This window comes from Myxine glutinosa, chromosome 6 (genome assembly GCF_964187855.1).
Source record: "Myxine glutinosa chromosome 6, kmMyxGlut1.1, whole genome shotgun sequence".
NCBI classification, from domain to species: domain Eukaryota; kingdom Metazoa; phylum Chordata; class Myxini; order Myxiniformes; family Myxinidae; genus Myxine; species Myxine glutinosa.
Window position 1 is genome coordinate 1,780,217 of NC_136266.1, and position 20,888 is coordinate 1,801,104.

At 39.4% G+C, this 20,888-nt stretch overlaps 1 protein-coding gene across 4 annotated transcripts in view; it reads right to left on the reverse strand.

The window, feature by feature from the left end:
- Positions 1-8,991: 8,991 nt before the first annotated feature.
- Positions 8,992-20,888, reverse strand: part of LOC144892555 (uncharacterized) — a 39,982-nt gene continuing 28,085 nt past the window's right edge. For 2 of the 4 annotated variants that reach the window (XM_078779554.1, XM_078779552.1), the window contains exons 2-6: positions 19,922-19,981; positions 19,178-19,228; positions 14,318-14,383; positions 13,182-13,217; positions 8,992-9,916 (exon numbers count right to left, since the gene is read on the reverse strand). In XM_078779554.1, the coding sequence (XP_078635680.1) occupies positions 9,846-9,916; positions 13,182-13,217; positions 14,318-14,383; positions 19,178-19,228; positions 19,922-19,981 (284 nt within the window). In that variant the 3' untranslated portion in view covers positions 8,992-9,845. Of the gene's footprint in view, positions 9,917-13,181; positions 13,218-14,317; positions 14,411-19,177; positions 19,229-19,921; positions 19,982-20,888 lie in introns of all 4 variants that reach the window. The other 2 variants (XM_078779553.1, XM_078779551.1) reach the window with 1 other exon arrangement.

Below are 20,888 nucleotides of genomic sequence, written 5' to 3' on the forward strand. Positions count from 1 at the left end.
AAGAATATCGTTTCTGGAGATAATATTCATGATTGTTGTATCGATCCTCAAGATTTGATGGGGGGAAACTAAGGTTAGTTGTGCAATCGAGGTTTCTCAGATCCTGATTGGAGAGTGGGGGTTATTCATTCCATTGAAAGTTAATGATGTTGTTGTTAATCAAATATTTGAAAAAACACGTAAACGAATGGTTAACACGAACAACATCTAATTAATGAGAACAGGAAGATCTCAATCATAATACTGATTACGATCTTAGGGCTATGAGTCACAAAAAATAGCGATGACTCCATCTACATCTCACTGTCTGATAATATGGACCAACTTCTATCTACCCATCCCAACTCTCTCTTCCTCATATGTGGTGATTTCAATTGTCACCATGCCAGTTGGCTGGGTGTGGGTACCTCTCTCACCAGCCATGGCTCTTCAGCAAAGGACTTCTGCGACTCACTGAGACTGACACAATCTGTCAATTTCCCGACCCGGATCTCAGTCAATGGAGCTTCTTCTCTTCTGGATTTGGTTATGACAAACTTCCCTGAAAATGTCTGCTGCTCTTCTTCTGCTCCAATCGGCTCATCTGATCATGTGCTTGTCAAAGTGGACATCTCTCTGACCATTCTCAGAGAGCCTCCTCAGCGTCGACGAGTCTGGCATTTCACTCAGGCCAACTGGCACGGTCTTCAAGCAGCCATCAATCATCTGGACTGGTCTCCCATCTCTACCGCCTCTGACATCAACTCATCCTGGGAATTCTTTCAAAGTAAATTGCTCTCTCTCATGCACAGATTTATACCATCTCGTCTTCAGTTGTCATACCCTTCCTCCCGTCCATGGTACACGGAATCTTGTGGTGAGGCTGTTGCCCTGAAACAACTTGCTTTCGTCTCCTGGAAAGCAAATCCAACGGAAGGAAATCTCATTTCCTTTCACAAAGCCCGAAACAAGTGTGTCTCCACCCTCAGGAGAGCCAGGAAACAATATCTCACCATTCTCAAGACCGAACTCTCTTATCTGTCTCCCTCTTCCAAATCCTGGTGGCGTCTGGTCAAATCTGTTTCTGGTGTTTGTTCCCCCTCCATCCCCTCCCTCACCTCAAACGGCTTAACGGCTGACTCCGCACGTGAAAAAGCTGAATGCCTCAACTCTGTGTTTGCCTCTAAATCTTGTGTCCCAAACCCATCCCTCTCTGTACCCACCATACCCAGTCGTACCCAGCTGCTCCTGGACTCTGTGTCCTTTCCTCCTGACAAGGTGGAAAAGTTTCTGTCAACCCTCGACTCTGATTCTGCAACTGGTCCTGACGGCATCAGCCCACGGGTCCTAAAATCATGTTCTTCTGCTCTTTCACTCCCTCTTTCTGTTCTCTTCACCCTCTCTTTTGCTCAAGGTCATCTGCCATCTGCTTGGAAATCAGCCAACATCACCGCTTTGCACAAAAAAGGTGCAAAAACAGATCCCAGCAACTACAGACCAATCAGCCTTCTCCCAATTATCAGCAAAGTCATGGAATCCATCATTGCTTCAGATATTAAATCTTTCCTCTTCTCCAATGGCTTGATCTCTGATCATCAATTTGGTTTCAGACCTGGTCACTCTACTCTGGACATGCTGCTTCTGCTTTCTCAACAATGGATGGAGGTCCTCAACGCCAAACAGGAAATTAGAGCTGTCTCCCTTGACATTTCACGTGCCTTCGATACGATCTGGCACCCTGCTCTGCTCTCCAAACTCTCCTCCTTTGGTATCCATGGAAATCTCCACGCATGGCTGGCGGACTTCCTCTCTGGTCGTAGTCAACGTGTGGCCCTGAATGGGTTTCTCTCATCTCCTCTTCCTGTTCAGGCTGGAGTTCCCCAAGGTAGTGTTCTGGGCCCTGTGCTTTTTCTGGTCTTCATCAATGATCTCTCTGACTCTCTTGAAAATCCTCTCTATCTCTTTGCTGACGACTCTACTCTCTGTCGCTCCATTCCTCATCCCTCAGGTCGGCAGTCTGCAGCCTCCTCACTCTCTGCAGACCTGGACAAAATCACAGACTGGTCAAACAAGTGGAACATGTCTTTCAATCCTGACAAATCTCACACTCTTACAATGTCTCTCCGAAAGGACCGACTGGACAACCCTCCCATCTACTTTCTCAACAATCCTCTCCAAGAAGTTCTGTCGCTCAAGCTTTTGGGTCTCACTATCTGCCATGATCTTTCTTGGGAAAACCACATTTCCAAGCTGGCCTCCAAAGCCAGTCGCCGACTGGGCATCCTCCGTCGTGCGATGTCCTTCCTTGGCACACCTGAGCTCCTCACCACATACAAGGCTTTCATCCGCAGCTCAATGGAATACTGTTCCCCCCTCTGGGCTGGTGCTCCTGCCTCACACCTTGCTCGGCTTCACGCTGTTGAGGCCAAAGCTTTCAGAATCATTGGAATCTCCTGCGATGTAGTCAACGCCGAGGGCCTTTCACTCACTCACCGCAGGCAGGTTGGTGGTCTTTCTGTCTTCTACCGACTCCTCTCCGGCCTTGCTCCCCCAGCTCTCTCTGTGCTCTGTCCCCCCAATATTCCTTCAGGTCGCACAAGATCTGCCTGCAACCCTCTTATGGTTAAACTGCCAAAGTCTAGGCTCTCTGCTCACCTTCACTCTTTCATTCCCCTTTTCTCCCGCCTCTGGAACAAACTCCCCCACTCCCTTCAATCCCACTCCTCCCTCCAGGTCTTTAAAACAGCTGTTCACCACCATCTCTTATCTTCCCCCATCGAAAACCTTGATCTTTTCTACCCCCGGTAATTCACCCCAGAGTCCTTGCAGTGTTCATATGTTTTAATCCTCTCCCACCTCCCCCCAAGTCCTCCCGATGTCCCTGCTCTCAAATGTTGTGTTTGTGTCCTTCCCCTTCTTCCCCCTCTCTTTTGTGTCCTCCCCCCTCTCTCCCCATCTTGTCTGCCGCTCCCCTTGTTTTTTGTGTTTTGTGTGTCGGTTTGTCTTTTTGTGTGATTAATGTTTGCTCTTTCACGAGCCTCGATCTTGTATACAAAAAAAAAAAAAAAAAAAAAAAAAAAGGATTCACCTCTTTTAGTAAAAAAAAATTTAACCATATAGGTTCAAAATTTACTGTTTTGAGAAAATTAGTTTTTTATTTATATAAAATTTCATATTTTTATTTTAAACTGTTTATCATAATTCTGAAATTTTATTTTTTGATTTTTAGAAATTTTGGAAATTATAAAAAATTTTTAGCAATTATAGAAATTTTAGAAAATCGGAAAATCGGAAAAATCAGGAAAATCGCAAGGGAAATTTTGAAAAATTAATTTTTTTGTTTTTTTGGGAAAAAATCTTTTTATTTAATTAATTATTTTTTGTTGGGCTGCCCCAGAATCGGCAATATTATCCTACTAAGGTTACTTCACTCCATCCCATTTAGAGGTTGAACGTTGAACGTTAGAGGTTAGAGGTTGAACGTCACAGACACAGGTGGGTGGCGAAGGACGGACACCACTCGAGCGGCCGTGCCGGGCCCGAGGGAGGCGACGACATGGCAGTAGCGCATGTCGTCGTTGGTGAGGCGCCGAAGCTGCACTCCATCTACATCTAACTTTGAGGTTAAAGGTTCATGCAATCCATCTCATTTAGAGGTTGAAGGTTCCTTCACTCTTTCCCAATTTGAGGTTGAACGTTCATCGACTCCATCTCCATCCCATTTAGAGGTTGAAGGTTACTTCATTCCATCTCCATCCCATTTAGAGGTTGAAGGTTCCTTCACTCTTTCCCAATTTGAGGTTGAAGGTCCCTTCACTCTATCCCATTTAGAGGTTGAACGTTCATCGACTCCATCTCCATCCCATTTAGAGGTTGAAGGTTACTTCATTCCATCTCCATCCCATTTAGAGGTTGAAGTTCCTTCACTACATCTCCATCCCATTTAGTGGTTGAAGTTTCATTCACTCCAGCTCTATCTCATTTAGAGGTTGAACGTACCTTCACTGCATCCAATTTATAGTGGGGTTCCCACCATGAACAAATTTTCATTTTCACTTCAAGTTTTTGAAAAAGTTTAGTTTTTGGTACCAGGTCGAAGCTTAGGGTCTAAGTAACAATTTTGGTCCGAGTGGACAAAGATCACATGGAGTCTTCATACATTCCCGCCATTTTCCAACATGGCCGCCATCAAAATCGAATACTGACAATATCTCGGAAACTAATCAACCTAGAAACATGAATTTGGTGTCTATACCTAGGTTTTCATGGTCAAGGAATCAAATAAAACCATTTCTGACTACATCAGAGTATTTATTTGTCCCGAAATGGTAAAATTCAAGATGGCCGCCACCAAAATCCTATATCGGCTATACTTCCAAAACCACTAAACCTTCAGTCATGCTGTTGGTGTCCATGCCTAGAATTTTATGGCCAGGGAAGCAAACAGTTATGTCTCTAAATCAGTAGGTGTATCTCTGTTCCCCAAAAGTAGAAAAATAACCATGGCAATTAGGATCTCACATTTATCCTTTGTGATCATGGAATCAGCTTAGGTTGTTTGCTGGAATATCTGTGCAGTACACGAACTCATTAGCACATTTTCTAGTCGCATTATATATCTGTTGATATATCAGTATGTATCCAAATATCTAAATACAATAGCCATTGTGTTATATAATTCAGCACACATGAATACATTTTGTATATTTGGAAATCGGTTTGGATAATTCATATGTATGTGCAACTGCTTCTGCTGAATCCCTACTTGTCAGATTTTTGTGTTATGTTATGTCCATGTATACTTGATTATGCTTGGTTATTATATACTTACATGTATTTTCTTTTCGTTCCAGGCTAGTGTGATGGCTGAGACAACGAACTGTGAGTTGTGTGTCCTCTGCCAAGAAAAAACAAACGAAGAACTTGTCTGTCCTCTTGACAACCCAGTTGGTGTACGTAGGGCGGAGGCATACAAAGATATTATCAGCCTTGTAAATCAATTCCGAGATGTTGATGCTGCACCTCACCCAAACTTGGAACTTCCAGATGAAGGATCTATGCAAGCAAATCGAGCATCCTGGCACAAAACATGTCGTCAGTTGTACAAGGCATCAGCACTTGACCGGGCAAAAACACGTTCTTCCAAAGGCTTGCCACCTCTACGAAAACGACCAAGAAGATCTAGCACAGAAACTAATCGAAATTTATGTCTCTTCTGTAATGAAGAAACGAGTAAAGATGACCATTCATTCCAAAAAGTTTCCCTCACCGAGAACATCCATGACAAAGCAGTTTCATTGGGAGAGGATCGCATTGTAGCACGGCTTGCAGAAGGAGATCTGGTAGCTATTGAAGCTAACTATCATCGATATTGCTACACTAAATTCAACCGTCGGCATTATGAAATGCTAATCAGTACAAAACAAGGTCAAGTCACCCAAGACACTGAAATCACAGTAGAAAATGAGCTACTACAATTCGTCAGTGAAGAAATTGCTGGAGGACGTAGAATCTTTGCTCTCCAAGATTTGACAGATATGATGACGGAAAGGTTGGGACAGCATGAGATTCGTAAGACAGTGAACTGCACACGCCTGAAAGAGAGAGTACTTGAACACTTCCCACATCTGACAGAAGAAAAAGGGATCCGAAATCGAGTATTCCTTGTTTGCTCAGAGACAGCTCGAAAAATCATCTCCAGCGCGAGCCAGACACCAGAGGAAGAATCACGTACCTTACTGTTGGCAGCATCAATTCTACGTAAAGCAGTTTTGGATCATGATACTGCTTTCAATTTCAAGGGGTCATTTCCTGAAGGTTGTGAGGAATCTGCTGTTCCAACAAAGCTGAAATATTTCTTTCGTCAACTGCTTACTGGTCCTAAATCATCTCCTATCTATCTATAATTCCAGTAATCTCTGTCTGTACGTTTGTTTGTCTGTGACCGCTGTTTCTCGACAACCACGGGTCCGATATACTTTTAACTTGCCAGGTATATTGCTGGGGACCCGAGGATGTGCCTTTTCAAGGTTTCATATTAATCGGACAATTACTTACCGAGCTATGTCCAAAAAACGATTCAACCAATCAGAGAGCAGCGAACGATCGCGTGTGCCGGCGTTGCGAATGGACCAAACCATTCCATGTAAATAGAGGGGGGGGGGGGGGTTCTGTGGTCGTTGCGAATGGACGAAACCATTTCATGTAAATAGAGGGGGGGGGGGGGATTGTCACTGTACTCGCAAGCCGTTCGCCGTTCGCTTTGGCGTTGCGAATGGACCAAACCATTTCATGTAAATAGAGGGGGGGGGATATAATTTTAGATAGATATATAGTACGGGCATATATATAGTACGGGCATGCCCTAGTGCAAGACAATTCCAGGACAGTTCTCTCCATGAGTCAACTAACCATGTTGAACATCACTTCTCTTCCTGAGGGTTTTCTGTCACAGGACTAGGGATGTGGAAAGAATACCCCCTACAAGTGATGCGCTGGACCAACATCTCAAAAGGAGTGTCTTCCAGGCGAGCATCTGGACTACAGCGCACGAGCCACTGGCACTAGTCCCAAGCCCAAGCAATCATGGATGGATGGAAAAAGATGGCCAACTGGTTCCCATCTGGACCACGTTGCCCTTTGCCAGGGATGTGTTTGATCTAGACGTAAAATGCGCGTGCACAAAACCTTGCTCGTCATGCAAGTGCAAAAAAGCTGACTTGAAGTGCTCACGTTTATGCAAGTGCACATGTCCCAACTAAATGACCATGATGGTTGTGAGAATGAGTAATGATTTTTTAGTTGCACTTACCTAATCAATCAAATATCACTAAGAACAATGAAAATAGAATGTTCGGTTTATATTCATGGTATTTTATAGAATTTACGTTCGTATGTGCTTAATTGTTAACATGCATAATTCTGCTAAATTCTGCTATAACGTTTGTTGTGTAATTTACCATTTCGGGACAAATAAATACTCTGATGTAGTCAGAAATGGTTTTATTGGATTCCTTGACCATGAAAACCTAGGTATAGACACCAAATTCATGTTTCTAGCTTGATTAGTTTCCGAGATATTGTCAGTATTAGATTTTGATGGCGGCCATCTTGGAAAATGGCGGGAATGTATGAAGACTCCATGTAATCTTTGTCCACTCGGACCAAAATTCTTACTTAGACCCTAAGCTTCAAAATGGTACCAAAAATCAAACTTTTTCAAAAACTTGAAGTGACTGATGCCCCAGGCCCCCCCCCCCCTATTAGTGGTTGAAGGTTCCTTCACTCCATTTCCATCCCATTTAGAGGTTGAAGGTTAATTCACTCCAGCTCTATCCCATTTATAGGTTGAACATCGCTTCACTCCATCCAATTTAGTGGTTGAAGTTTCATTCATTCCATCCCATTTAGAGGTTGAAGGTTCATTCACTCCATCTCCATCCAATTTAGTGGTTGAAGTTTCATTCACTCCAGCTCTATCTCATTTAGAGGTTGAACGTACCTTCACTGCATCCCATTTAGAGGTAGAAGGTTCCTTCATTCCATCTCCATCCCATTTAGAGGTTGAAGGTCCTTCGCTCCATTTCCATCCCATTTAGAGGTTGAAGATTCATTCACTCCATTTCCATCCCATTTCGATGTTGAAGGTTCCTTCACTCAATTTCCATCCCATTTAGAGGTTGAAGGTTCATTCACTCCATCTCCATCCAATTTAGAGGTTGAAGGTTCATTCACTCCATTTCCATCCCATTTAGAGGTTGAAGGATCCTTCATTCCATCTCCATCCCATTTAGAGGTTGAAGATTCATTCACTCCATTTCCATCCCATTTAGAGGTTGACGGTTCCTTCACTCTATTTCCATCCCATTTAGAGGTTGAATGTTCCTTCATTCCATCTCCATCCCATTTCGAGGTTGAAGACTCATTCACTCCATTTCCATCCCATTTAGAGGTTGAAGGTTCCTTCACTCCATTTCCACCCCATTTAGAGGTTGAAGGTCCTTCGCTCCATTTCCATCCCATTTAGATGTTGAAGATTCATTCACTCCATTTCCATCTCATTTAGACATTGAAGGATCATTCACTCCATTTCCATCCCATTTCGAGGTTGAAGGTTCCTTCCCTCTTTCCCAATTTGAGGTTGAAGGTCCCTTCACTCTATCCCATTTAGAGGTTGAAATTTCATTGACTCCATCGCCATCCCATTTAGAGGTAGAAGGTTCCTTCATTCCATCTCCATCCCATTTAGAGGTTGAAGGTCCTTCGCTCCATTGCCACCCCATTTAGAGGTTGAAGGTTCATTCACTCCATCTCCATCCCATTTAGAGGTTGAAGGTTCATTCACTCCATTTCCATCCCATTTAGAGGTTGAAGATTCATTCACTCCATTTCCATCCCATTTAGAGGTTGAGGGTTACATCACTCCATCTCCATCCCATTTAGAGGTTGAAGATTCATTCACTCCATTTCCATCCCATTTAGAGGTTGAAGGTTCCTTCACTCTTTCCCAATTTGAGGTTGAAGGTCCCTTCACTCTATCCCATTTAGAGGTTGAACGTTCATTGACTCCATCTCCATCCCATTTAGAAGTTGAGGGTTACATCACTCCATCTCCATCCCATTTCGAGGTTGAGGGTTACATCACTCCATCTCCATCCCATTTAGAGGTTGAGGGTTACATCACTCCATCTCCATCCCATTTCGAGGTTGAGGGTTACATCACTCCATCTCCATCCCATTTCGAGGTTGAACGTTCATTGACTCCATCTCCATCCCATTTAGAGGTTGAGGGTTACATCACTCCATCTCCATCCCATTTAGAGGTTGAGGGTTACATCACTCCATCTCCATCCCATTTGGAGGTTGAGGGTTACATCACTCCATCTCCATCCCATTTAGAGGTTGAGGGTTACATCACTCCATCTCCATCCCATTTCGAGGTTGAAGGTTCGTTCATTCACTGTGAATTAAGAAACTCCTGCCCCTCTTGGACAACCGTCAAAAAAAGGAAAGTTTTTGCAATTGCAAACAGTGACAGTTTATTGGAGCATAGCAACACGTTTGGTTACTTGATTTATTTTTCCATAGCTTGCAAATTATGATTATAAATACGAGTAACCAGCTAGCTTTGCTTGCAGTCGCAGTGGAAAGCTGTTTTTTGCGTGTTTGGTATTACCTGGCAAGTACATTCACAAAAACCTTTCATCAATCATCGATTTGCAAACACAAAATGACGAAACCATCACCATCACCATCACCATCAGGAGGTGAATGAGGATAATTATTCTCAATAATGCCCTCCTTGTTTTCATCGTTTTATCCACTGCTGTTCACATGTTCAACGTTACTTATGATCAGCAGTTCATTATCAACATGACCATTAACAAAAAAAAATGTTCTTTTTCAAATGAACAGCAATGTTATCACAATGAAGCTAACTAGGATTATCCAGAATTATTGGAGTCGGGAGGCAGCGTCATGTCGGCCGGGGGTCCTTGTCGCAGGTACGGATGTCCTTGGTCGGCTCACCGTCCCATCCCGGCCCGTATGCGTGGCCGGCCACGTTCGCTCACCTGTCCACCCGTGTGCCCACTCGAACCACACGACGTCTATAATACGGCTCACCGTTCCAATATGTGATACCTTCAACTTGACCTTGGCAACCAGGTTTGGGGAAGATGCATCATCCCAAATGCTGTATATTTTGATCATGGATAATCACACAGGTTGCCATAAACAGACATACACAGCCGGGAAAATACTTTATCGCACAAGCAGAACCTGAATATGTCGGAATAATATTAGCAATGATGATATAATTTCATTTGGTGAGGGAAAGGTGTGTGTACTTGAGCACATTTGCCGGTTCATTTCTTGTAAGGAAAGCCATTGTAATGATAGCCCTTTCCAGCGAGGCCACCGCAACGCATCACGGGCCCTGGAAAGAATGGAAAAATGGCACATTATGCGATAAAAACGAATGTTGGGAGATTGTTGGAATAAAAACTAATGTTGGAAGATTGTTGGAATAAAAACTAATGTTGGGAGATTGTTGGAATAAAAACTAATGATGGGAGATTGTTGGAATAAAAACTAATGTTGGGAGATTGTTGGAATAAAAACTAATGTTGAGATTGTTGGAATAAAAACTAATGTTGAGATTGTTGGAATAAAAACTAATGTTGAGATTGTTGGAATAAAAACTAATGTTGGGAGATTGTTGGAATAAAAACTAATGTTGGGAGATTGTTGGAATAAAAACTAATGTTGGGAGATTGTTGGAATAAAAACTAATGTTGGGAGATTGTTGGAATAAAAACTAATGTTGGGAGATTGTTGGAATAAAAACTAATGTTGGGAGATTGTTGGAATAAAAACGAATGTTGTGAAATTGTTGGAATAAAAACTAATGTTGAGATTGTTGGAATAAAAACTAATGTTGGGAGATTGTTGGAATAAAAACTAATGTTGGGAGATTGTTGGAATAAAAACTAATGTTGAGATTGTTGGAATAAAAACTAATGTTGAGATTGTTGGAATAAAAACTAATGTCGTGAGATTGTTGGAATAAAAACTAATGTTGGGAGATTGTTGGAATAAAAACTAATGTCGTGAGATTGTTCGAATAAAAACTAATGTTGAGATTGTTGGAATAAAAACTAATGTTGGGATTGTTGGAATAAAAACTAATGTTGGGAGATTGTTGGAATAAAAACTAATGTTGGGAGATTGTTGGAATAAAAACTAATGTTGAGATTGTTGGAATAAAAACTAATGTTGAGATTGTTGGAATAAAAACTAATGTTGAGATTGTTGGAATAAAAACTAATGTTGGGAGATTGTTGGAATAAAAACTAATGTTGGGAGATTGTTGGAATAAAAACTAATGTTGGGAGATTGTTGGAATAAAAACTAATGTTGGGAGATTGTTGGAATAAAAACTAATGTTGAGATTGTTGGAATAAAAACTAATGTTGAGATTGTTGGAATAAAAACTAATGTTGAGATTGTTGGAATAAAAACTAATGTTGAGATTGTTGGAATAAAAACTAATGTGAGATTCTTCGAATAAAAACTAATGTTGTGAGATTGTTGGAATAATAACTAATGTTGTGAGATTGTTGGAATAAAAACTAATGTTGGGAGATTGTTGGAATAAAAACTAATGTTGAGATTGTTGGAATAAAAACTAATGTTGGGAGATTGTTGGAATAAAAACTAATGTTGAGATTGTTGGAATAAAACTAATGTTGAGATTGTTGGAATAAAAACTAATGTTGGGAGATTGTTGGAATAAAAACTAATGTTGGGAGATTGTTGGAATAAAAACTAATGTTGGGAGATTGTTGGAATAAAAACTAATGTTGGGAGATTGTTGGAATAAAAACTAATGTTGAGATTGTTGGAATAAAACTAATGTTGAGATTGTTGGAATAAAAACTAATGTTGAGATTGTTGGAATAAAAACTAATGTTGGAAGATTGTTGGAATAAAAACTAATGTTGGGAGATTGTTGGAATAAAAACTAATGATGGGAGATTGTTGGAATAAAAACTAATGTTGGGAGATTGTTGGAATAAAAACTAATGTTGAGATTGTTGGAATAAAAACTAATGTTGAGATTGTTGGAATAAAAACTAATGTTGAGATTGTTGGAATAAAAACTAATGTTGGGAGATTGTTGGAATAAAAACTAATGTTGGGAGATTGTTGGAATAAAAACTAATGTTGGGAGATTGTTGGAATAAAAACTAATGTTGGGAGATTGTTGGAATAAAAACTAATGTTGGGAGATTGTTGGAATAAAAACTAATGTTGGGAGATTGTTGGAATAAAAACGAATGTTGTGAAATTGTTGGAATAAAAACTAATGTTGAGATTGTTGGAATAAAAACTAATGTTGGGAGATTGTTGGAATAAAAACTAATGTTGGGAGATTGTTGGAATAAAAACTAATGTTGAGATTGTTGGAATAAAAACTAATGTTGAGATTGTTGGAATAAAAACTAATGTCGTGAGATTGTTGGAATAAAAACTAATGTTGGGAGATTGTTGGAATAAAAACTAATGTCGTGAGATTGTTCGAATAAAAACTAATGTTGAGATTGTTGGAATAAAAACTAATGTTGGGATTGTTGGAATAAAAACTAATGTTGGGAGATTGTTGGAATAAAAACTAATGTTGGGAGATTGTTGGAATAAAAACTAATGTTGAGATTGTTGGAATAAAAACTAATGTTGAGATTGTTGGAATAAAAACTAATGTTGAGATTGTTGGAATAAAAACTAATGTTGGGAGATTGTTGGAATAAAAACTAATGTTGGGAGATTGTTGGAATAAAAACTAATGTTGGGAGATTGTTGGAATAAAAACTAATGTTGGGAGATTGTTGGAATAAAAACTAATGTTGAGATTGTTGGAATAAAAACTAATGTTGAGATTGTTGGAATAAAAACTAATGTTGAGATTGTTGGAATAAAAACTAATGTTGAGATTGTTGGAATAAAAACTAATGTGAGATTCTTCGAATAAAAACTAATGTTGTGAGATTGTTGGAATAATAACTAATGTTGTGAGATTGTTGGAATAAAAACTAATGTTGGGAGATTGTTGGAATAAAAACTAATGTTGAGATTGTTGGAATAAAAACTAATGTTGGGAGATTGTTGGAATAAAAACTAATGTTGAGATTGTTGGAATAAAACTAATGTTGAGATTGTTGGAATAAAAACTAATGTTGGGAGATTGTTGGAATAAAAACTAATGTTGGGAGATTGTTGGAATAAAAACTAATGTTGGGAGATTGTTGGAATAAAAACTAATGTTGGGAGATTGTTGGAATAAAAACTAATGTTGAGATTGTTGGAATAAAACTAATGTTGAGATTGTTGGAATAAAAACTAATGTTGAGATTGTTGGAATAAAAACTAATGTTGGGAGATACTTGGAATAAAAACTAATGTTGAGATTGTTGAAATAAAAACTAATGTTGGGAGATTGTTGGAATAAAAACTAATGTTGAGATTGTTGGAATAAAAACTAATGTTGAGATTGTTGGAATAAAAACTAATGTCGGGAGACACTTGGAATAAAATCTCATTACAAGTGTCCGTTTAAACAAAGGCCACAGGAAGTCACAGTTATTCACAACATAACACTTTTATCCAATAATTGTGTTGTAACAAGGTATACTGTGCCTTACCTTTAACTCCAGGGACGTAGTGACAGCCAGCTCGTCCTGAGGACAGAAACATTTGTTTAATTGTACAATCGTTTCCAAGAATCAGCATAGTATATGTCACACGGAACTAACAAAACGGCATAACCATTTCGACTCAACTCCATATCAGGTTATTTGGGAAGATAGGGGAATAAATTGGTCCATCCTTGCATGTTGGTGGCGACCCGTCGGGGCAGGTATCTTTGGAGTGGTGACTCATCCAGGCAGCTAATGGGGAGTAGTGGCGGATTCAGGCAGGTATATTTGGAGTGGTGACTCATCCAGGCAGGTATTGGGGGAGTAGCGACCCGTCCGGGCAGGTATCGGGGGAGTGGCGACCCATTCGGGCAGGTATTGGGGGAGTAGCGACCGGTCCGGGCAGGTAGCGGAGGAGTGCCGACCCATCAGGCCAGGTATCGGGGGAGTAGCGGCCGGTCCGGTCAGGTGTTCGTGGAGTGGCGACCGGTCTGGGCAGGTATCGGGGGAGTGGCGACCGGTCTGGGCAGGTATCGGGGGAGTGGCGACCCGTCTGGGCAGGTATCGGGGTAGTGCCGACCCATCCAGGCAGGTGTCGGGGGAGTTGCGACCCGTCCAGGCAGGTGTCGGCGGAGTGGCGACCCGTCTGGGCAGGTATCGGGGGAGTGCCGACCCATCCGGGCAGGTGTCGGGGGAGTCGCGACCCATCCAGAATTGTAACCTCAAGCAAGGAATGGGTCTTGGGAACCTTACGAATTTAACCGCCAAACGACTTCACTCCTGTTCCGCAAGGTGCACCTTTATGGATTTGCCCACTGTTCATATGTAACAATTTCATTGATTAATTAGTGCTTGTAGATTAATCTAAAATCATTTACAAACTTGGAGGGATCTTCCTCAAATCGCTGCATCCGGTTTCGTCAATGTCACTCTCCAAGTGAAAATAAAGGTGAGAACATTGAAAGGACCACGATAACAGGTACTTGACAGGTAAATAGTCATTCATTCAACAAATGGACCTTTTTAACAAAACAATTTGTTAATTTTTACCATGTTCATCAAAGGATGTGAAATATAGTATCAACAAAATCACCAAACATGCCACTATCATGACGGCACGGCAGGCACCACTCACTGCTCACCTGCATATCCCAGCCAAGGTGCAGCGGCCACGCTCCCGACGCGATGCTTCAGGTATGGATAGTAACCTGCGTGGTGGAGCACAGGACGAACACCTTCAGGGAAAGAACAAATGTTTGTAAAGGTTCGACCTCGATACATGCACCTATGTCTGTGCACATGAGCACAAGGAATCTTATCAGGTGTTCCTCATATAAATTTCTTAACCTGCACCGATTTTCTCCGAGTCAAACTCAAATATTAGGAAGAGCGATCGATTCCCTGGTGATGTCTGGATTGGCGATCACAAACAAGCGTTTAGAATGTGTATGTATTCAATTTCGATAATCGATCATAAACAAGCCTTTAGAATGTGTATGTATTCAATTTCGATATAATCGATCACAAACAAGTGTTTAGAATGTGTTTGTATTCAATTTCGATAACCGATCACAAACAAGCGTTTACATTGTGTATGTATTAAATTTCGATAATCGATCATAAACAAGCGTTTAGAATGTGTTTGTATTCAATTTCGATAATCGATCACAGACAAGCGTTTAGAATGTGTATGTATTCAATTTCGGTAATCGATCACAAACAAGCGTTTAGAATGTGTTTGTATTCAATTTCGATAATCGATCACAAACAAGCGTTTAGAATGTGTATGTATTCAATTTCGATAATCGATCACAAACAAGCGTTTATAATGTGTTTATATTCAATTTCGATAATCGATCACAAACAAGCGTTTAGAATGTGTATGTATTCAATTTCGATAATCGATCACAAACAAGCGTTTATAATGTGTTTATATTCAATTTCGATAATCGATCACAAACAAGCGTTTAGAATGTGTATGTATTCAATTTCGATAATCGATCACAAACAAGCGTTTAGAATGTGCTTGTATTCAATTTCGATAATCGATCACAAACAAGAGTTTGGAATGTGCTTGTATTCAATTTCGATGATCGATCATAAAGAAGCGTTTAGAATGTGCTTGTATTCAATTTCGATAATCGATCACAAACAAGCGTTTAGAATGTGCTTGTATTCAATTTCGATAATCGATCACAAACAAGAGTTTGGAATGTGCTTGTATTCAATTTCGATGATCGATCATAAAGAAGCGTTTAGAATGTGTATGTATTCAATTTCGATAATCGATCACAAACAAGCGTTTAGAATGTGTATGTATTCAATTTCGATAATCGATCACAAACAAGCGTTTAGAATGTGTTTGTATTCAATTTCGATAATCGATCATAAACAAGCGTTTAGAATGTGTATGTATTCAATTTCGATAACCGATCACAAACTAGCGTTTAGAATGTGTATGTATTCAATTTCGATAATCGATCACAAACAAGAGTTTAGAATGTGCTTGTATTAAATTTCGAGAACCGATCACAAACAAGCGTTTAGAATGTGCTTGTATTCAATTTCGATAATCGATCATAAACAAACGTTTAGAATGTGCTTGTATTCAATTTCGATAATCGATCATAAACAAGCGTTTAGAATGTGCCTGTATTCAATTTCGATAATCGATCATAAACAAGCGTTTAGAATGTGCCTGTATTCAATTTCGATAATCGATCATAAACAAGCGTTTAGAATGTGCCTGTATTCAATTTCGATAACCGATCACAAACAAGCGTTTACAATGTGTATGTATTCAATTTCGATAATCGATCACAAACAAGCGTTTAGAATGTGTCTGTATTCAATTTCGATAATCGATCACAAACAAGCGTTTAGAATGTGTATGTATTCAATTTCGATAACCGATCACAAACAAGCGTTTACAATGTGTATGTATTCAATTTCGATAATCGATCACAAACAAGCGTTTAGAATGTGTATGTATTCAATTTCGATAACCGATCACAAACAAGCGTTTACAATGTGTATGTATTCAATTTCGATAATCGATCACAAACAAGCGTTTAGAATGTGTATGTATTCAATTTCGATAATCGATCACAAACAAGCGTTTAGAATGTGTATGTATTCAATTTCGATAACCGATCACAAACAAGCGTTTACAATGTGTATGTATTCAATTTCGATAATCGATCACAAACAAGCGTTTAGAATGTGTATGTATTCAATTTCGATAATCGATCACAAACAAGCATTTAGAATGTGTATGTATTCAATTTCGATAATCGATCATAAACAAGCGTTTAGAATGTGTATGTATTCAATTTCGATAATCGATCATAAACAAGCGTTTAGAATGTGTATGTATTCAATTTCGATAATCGATCATGAACAAGCGTTTAGAATGTGTATGTATTCAATTTCGATAGTCGATCATAAACAAGCGTTTAGAATGTGTATGTATTCAATTTCGATAATCGATCATAAACAAGCGTTTAGAATGTGTATGTATTCAATTTCGATAACCGATCACAAACAAGCGTTTAGAATGTGTATGTATTCAATTTCGATAGTCGATCACAAACAAGCGTTTAGAATGTGTATGTATTCAATTTCGATAATCGATCACAAACAAGCGTTTAGAATGTGTATGTATTCAATTTCGATAATCGATCATAAACAAGCGTTTAGAATGTGTATGTATTCAATTTCGATAATCGATCACAAAAAAGCATTTAGAATGTGTATGTATTCAATTTCGATGATCGATCACAAATAAGTGTTTAGAATGTGTATGTATTCAATTTCCATAATCGATCACAAACAAGCGCTTAGAATGTGTATGTATTCAATTTCGATAGTCGATCACAAACAAGCGTTTAGAATGCGTATGTATTCAATTTCGATAGTCGATCACAAACAAGCGTTTAGAATGTGTATGTATTCAATTTCGATAACCGATCACAAACAAGCGTTTAGAATGTGTTTGTATTCAATTTCGATAGTCGATCACAAACAAGCGTTTAGAATGTGTATGTATTCAATTTCGATAGTCGATCATAAACAAGCGTTTAGAATGTGTATGTATTCAATTTCGATAGTCGATCACAAACAAGCGTGTAGAATGTGTATGCATTCAATTTCGATAATCGATCACAAACAAGCGTTTCGAATGTGTATGTATTCAATTTCGATAATCGATCATAAACAAGCGTTTAGAATGTGTATGTATTCAATTTCGATAGTCGATCACAAACAAGCGTGCAGAATGTGTATGTATTCAATTTCGATAATCGATCACAAACAAGCGTTTAGAATGTGTATGTATTCAATTTCGATAATCGATCACAAACAAGCGTTTAGAATGTGTATGTATTCAATTTCGATAGTCGATCACAAACAAGCGTTTAGAATGTGTATGTATTCAATTTCGATAATCGATCATAAACAAGCGTTTAGAATGTGTATGTATTCAATTTCGATAATCGATCACAAACAAGCGTGCAGAATGTGTATGTTTTCAATTTCGATAATCGATCACAAACAAGCGTTTAGAATGTGTATGTATTCAATTTCGATAGTCGATCACAAACAAGCGTTTCGAATGTGTATGTATTCAATTTCGATAGTCGATCATAAACAAGCGTTTAGAATGTGTATGTATTCAATTTCGATAGTCGATCACAAACAAGCGTTTAGAATGTGTATGTATTCAATTTCGATAATCGATCACAAACAAGCGTTTAGAATGTGTATGTATTCAATTTCGATAATCGATCACAAACAAGCGTTTAGAATGTGTAAGTATTCAATTTCGATAATCGATCACAAACAAGCGTTTAGAATGTGTATCTATCTATAATTCCAGCAATCTCTGTGTGTCTGTGTGTCTGTGTGTCTGTGTGTCTGTGTGTCTGTGTGTCTGTGTGTCTGTGTGTCTGTGTGTCTGTGTGTTTGTCTGTGACCGCTGTTTCTCGACAACCACGGGTCCGATATACTTGAAACTTGCCAGGTATATTGCTGGGGACCCGAGGATGTGCCTTTTCAAGGTTTGTAATTAATCGGACAAGTACCTACCGAGCTATGTCCAAAAAACGCTTCAACCAATCAGAGAGCAGCGAGCTATCACGTGTGCCGAACCGTTAATGCAATGCAAGCGTTAATGCGTTAATGCAAGGCTTTTCTTTTTTTCCCTCTTCTCTTTCTACTTTTCCTTGCGATTAAATTGCAAACAGCCAAAATACGTTGGCGCTAATTGAATAATTGGCCATTAACACTAAAATAATCGTAACTGCGATATGCCAACTTCCGGACAGTGCAGCCTTCCATGTTGTTGTTGTTTGCAGCAGCTGTTTGCAGCAAGGCAAGGCTTTTCTTTTTTTCCCTCTTCTCTTTCTACTTTGCCTTGCGATTAAATTGCAAACAGCCAAAATACGTTGGCGCTAATTGAATAATTGGGCATTATGTTTTACAACTAATAAAAACGAATTTGCGATTCATTCGCTTTCCTGCGCGTTTGTGTACGCGATGGCGATTTCTTTACCAAACTCCGGAAGCCGTTCGCTTTGGACCGAACCATTGCATGTAAATAGAGGGGGGGGATTGTCACCACTCGCAAGCCGTTCGCTTTGGACCAAACCATTTCATGTAAATAGGGGGGGGGATATAATTTTAGATATATATATAGTACGGGCATGCCCTAGTGTATTCAATTTCGATAGTCGATCACAAACAAGCGTTTAGAATGTGTATGTATTCAATTTCGATAATCGATCACAAACAAGCGTTTAGAATGTGTATGTATTCAATTTCGATAATCGATCATAAACAAGCGTGTAGAATGTGTAACTATTCAATTTCGATGATCCATTTCCAATACCATTTTCACAGACGGGTCGGGTCATCAAAGAACTTAGCAACACAATGGAAGGTCATGTTCGATGATACATTGGATTGAACATCAATATCGTGTTTCAAGGACGCCGTGTACACACCAGTGTGTCTTAGTCCATGAAAACCTCCATAGAGATGGCCTGCTCCATATCCTTCCATGGTTATGGGGAATACAAGGGAGGTTTTGTGAGGCAGAAAGGTGGGGGCGAGGAGAGATATTCAGATATGGTGGAATGCAGATACCAGGGTCACATGGGACTATGATCTGCTGCAAGATGTACTTGGGATGTCCGCAACAAGCAAAGAAGCAATATGGATTACATGATGTGAACATGTGATTTTTCCACTAAATCGGGGTCATTGATCCCACTACATCCCCACCACCACCTCCACCACCCACCATTAATCCCTTTCTGATATACAAGACATTACACAAAAACTCTTCTATTGGCCTCAGCTGATGGTCCTGGAAAGGTTTAGGAATGCCATGAGTCTCTTAATTTATCAAAGTGAAATCATTAACTGTTTAGTTTATTTATCCATGTAAAGTTAATATTCAATTTACAGGTATCCTAACTTGGCTCCTTCCACTCAAGCCGAGAGATCCTGTGTGAACAAAATCTTCTTATCAACTCTACACAAGCTGCCCCTGATTTATAAGTAACTCGTTGTAATAATAGGGATTATCGTTTGGAGAAATAAATTCAGGCACATATATATCACGTCATAACAACACTGTTAAAATGGCAATTCATGTTCCTTCCTAGAATCTGGATACAAGTGGAATTAGGGAGCAAACCGGTCTGGTCGGGCAAGGTTCACCAATCACCAGCTGCTGCACTTACCTGGGTAGTAGCCTGGATGTACACCTGGATCAACCACTTCATGATGCACCGACTTAACACCTGCAACAAACAATGTCCGTCAGACAATCCAAACCGTGGAAAAAATGATCACAACAATGACAATAATAATAATAATAATAATAATAATAATAATAATAATAATAAATAGAACTGCCACTTTATTAGTTCTGGCAGTGAAGACCAGGTACCAAGATTCAAAATGCATTTTTAAATGGCTGCCAGACCATGTGACCTACGACATTTACATTATGAAACTATATTCCCAAACACTCGTTGATCAGCTGTGTGAACTTTCCCATTGATCTATTAAGCCATTCTGGAGAAGAATAAATTAATGTTTACGATTCAAATAAGGGAAAAAGTGCTGTGGCAGAGCCATTGGTTTAAAGGAAAATATTAAATAATTACTGTATATCTGAAACCGCTAAAGCGATCGATGCGAGACTTTGCAGCTATGATCCACTACTCTCGCTGCATACATTGTGATAAGTTTCATATCGATTGGTTAAGTGGTTTCAAAGGAGGGTTTTGAAATATCGTTTTTCAAACGAATATGGCTGTCAATCCACGTGACTTGTGATATCAAATATTTACACTCCGCCTATGATTGGGTAAGGGATCACGTGTGTGAAGTTTCATGTTCATCATTTAAGGTTCGTTTTTCTATCGAATATGGCTGCCAAACCACGTGACATATGACGTCATCATTTCAAACGATGCAGCAATGTTGTGAGTTATTTGTAAAACCTTGCATCGCTAACGTAAGCGGCTTCAGAGAAATATTTTTTTCAATATATTCCTTAAATCCAATATGGCCGCAAAACTAGGAGATCAATGACGTTTTTTTTTTCAACATTATATCCCCATGGGTAGTCGAACATATGGTTAAAATTTCACATCGACCTGCTCAGGGCTTTCCTCTTTAAAGAGCCTCTTTAAAGTTTTT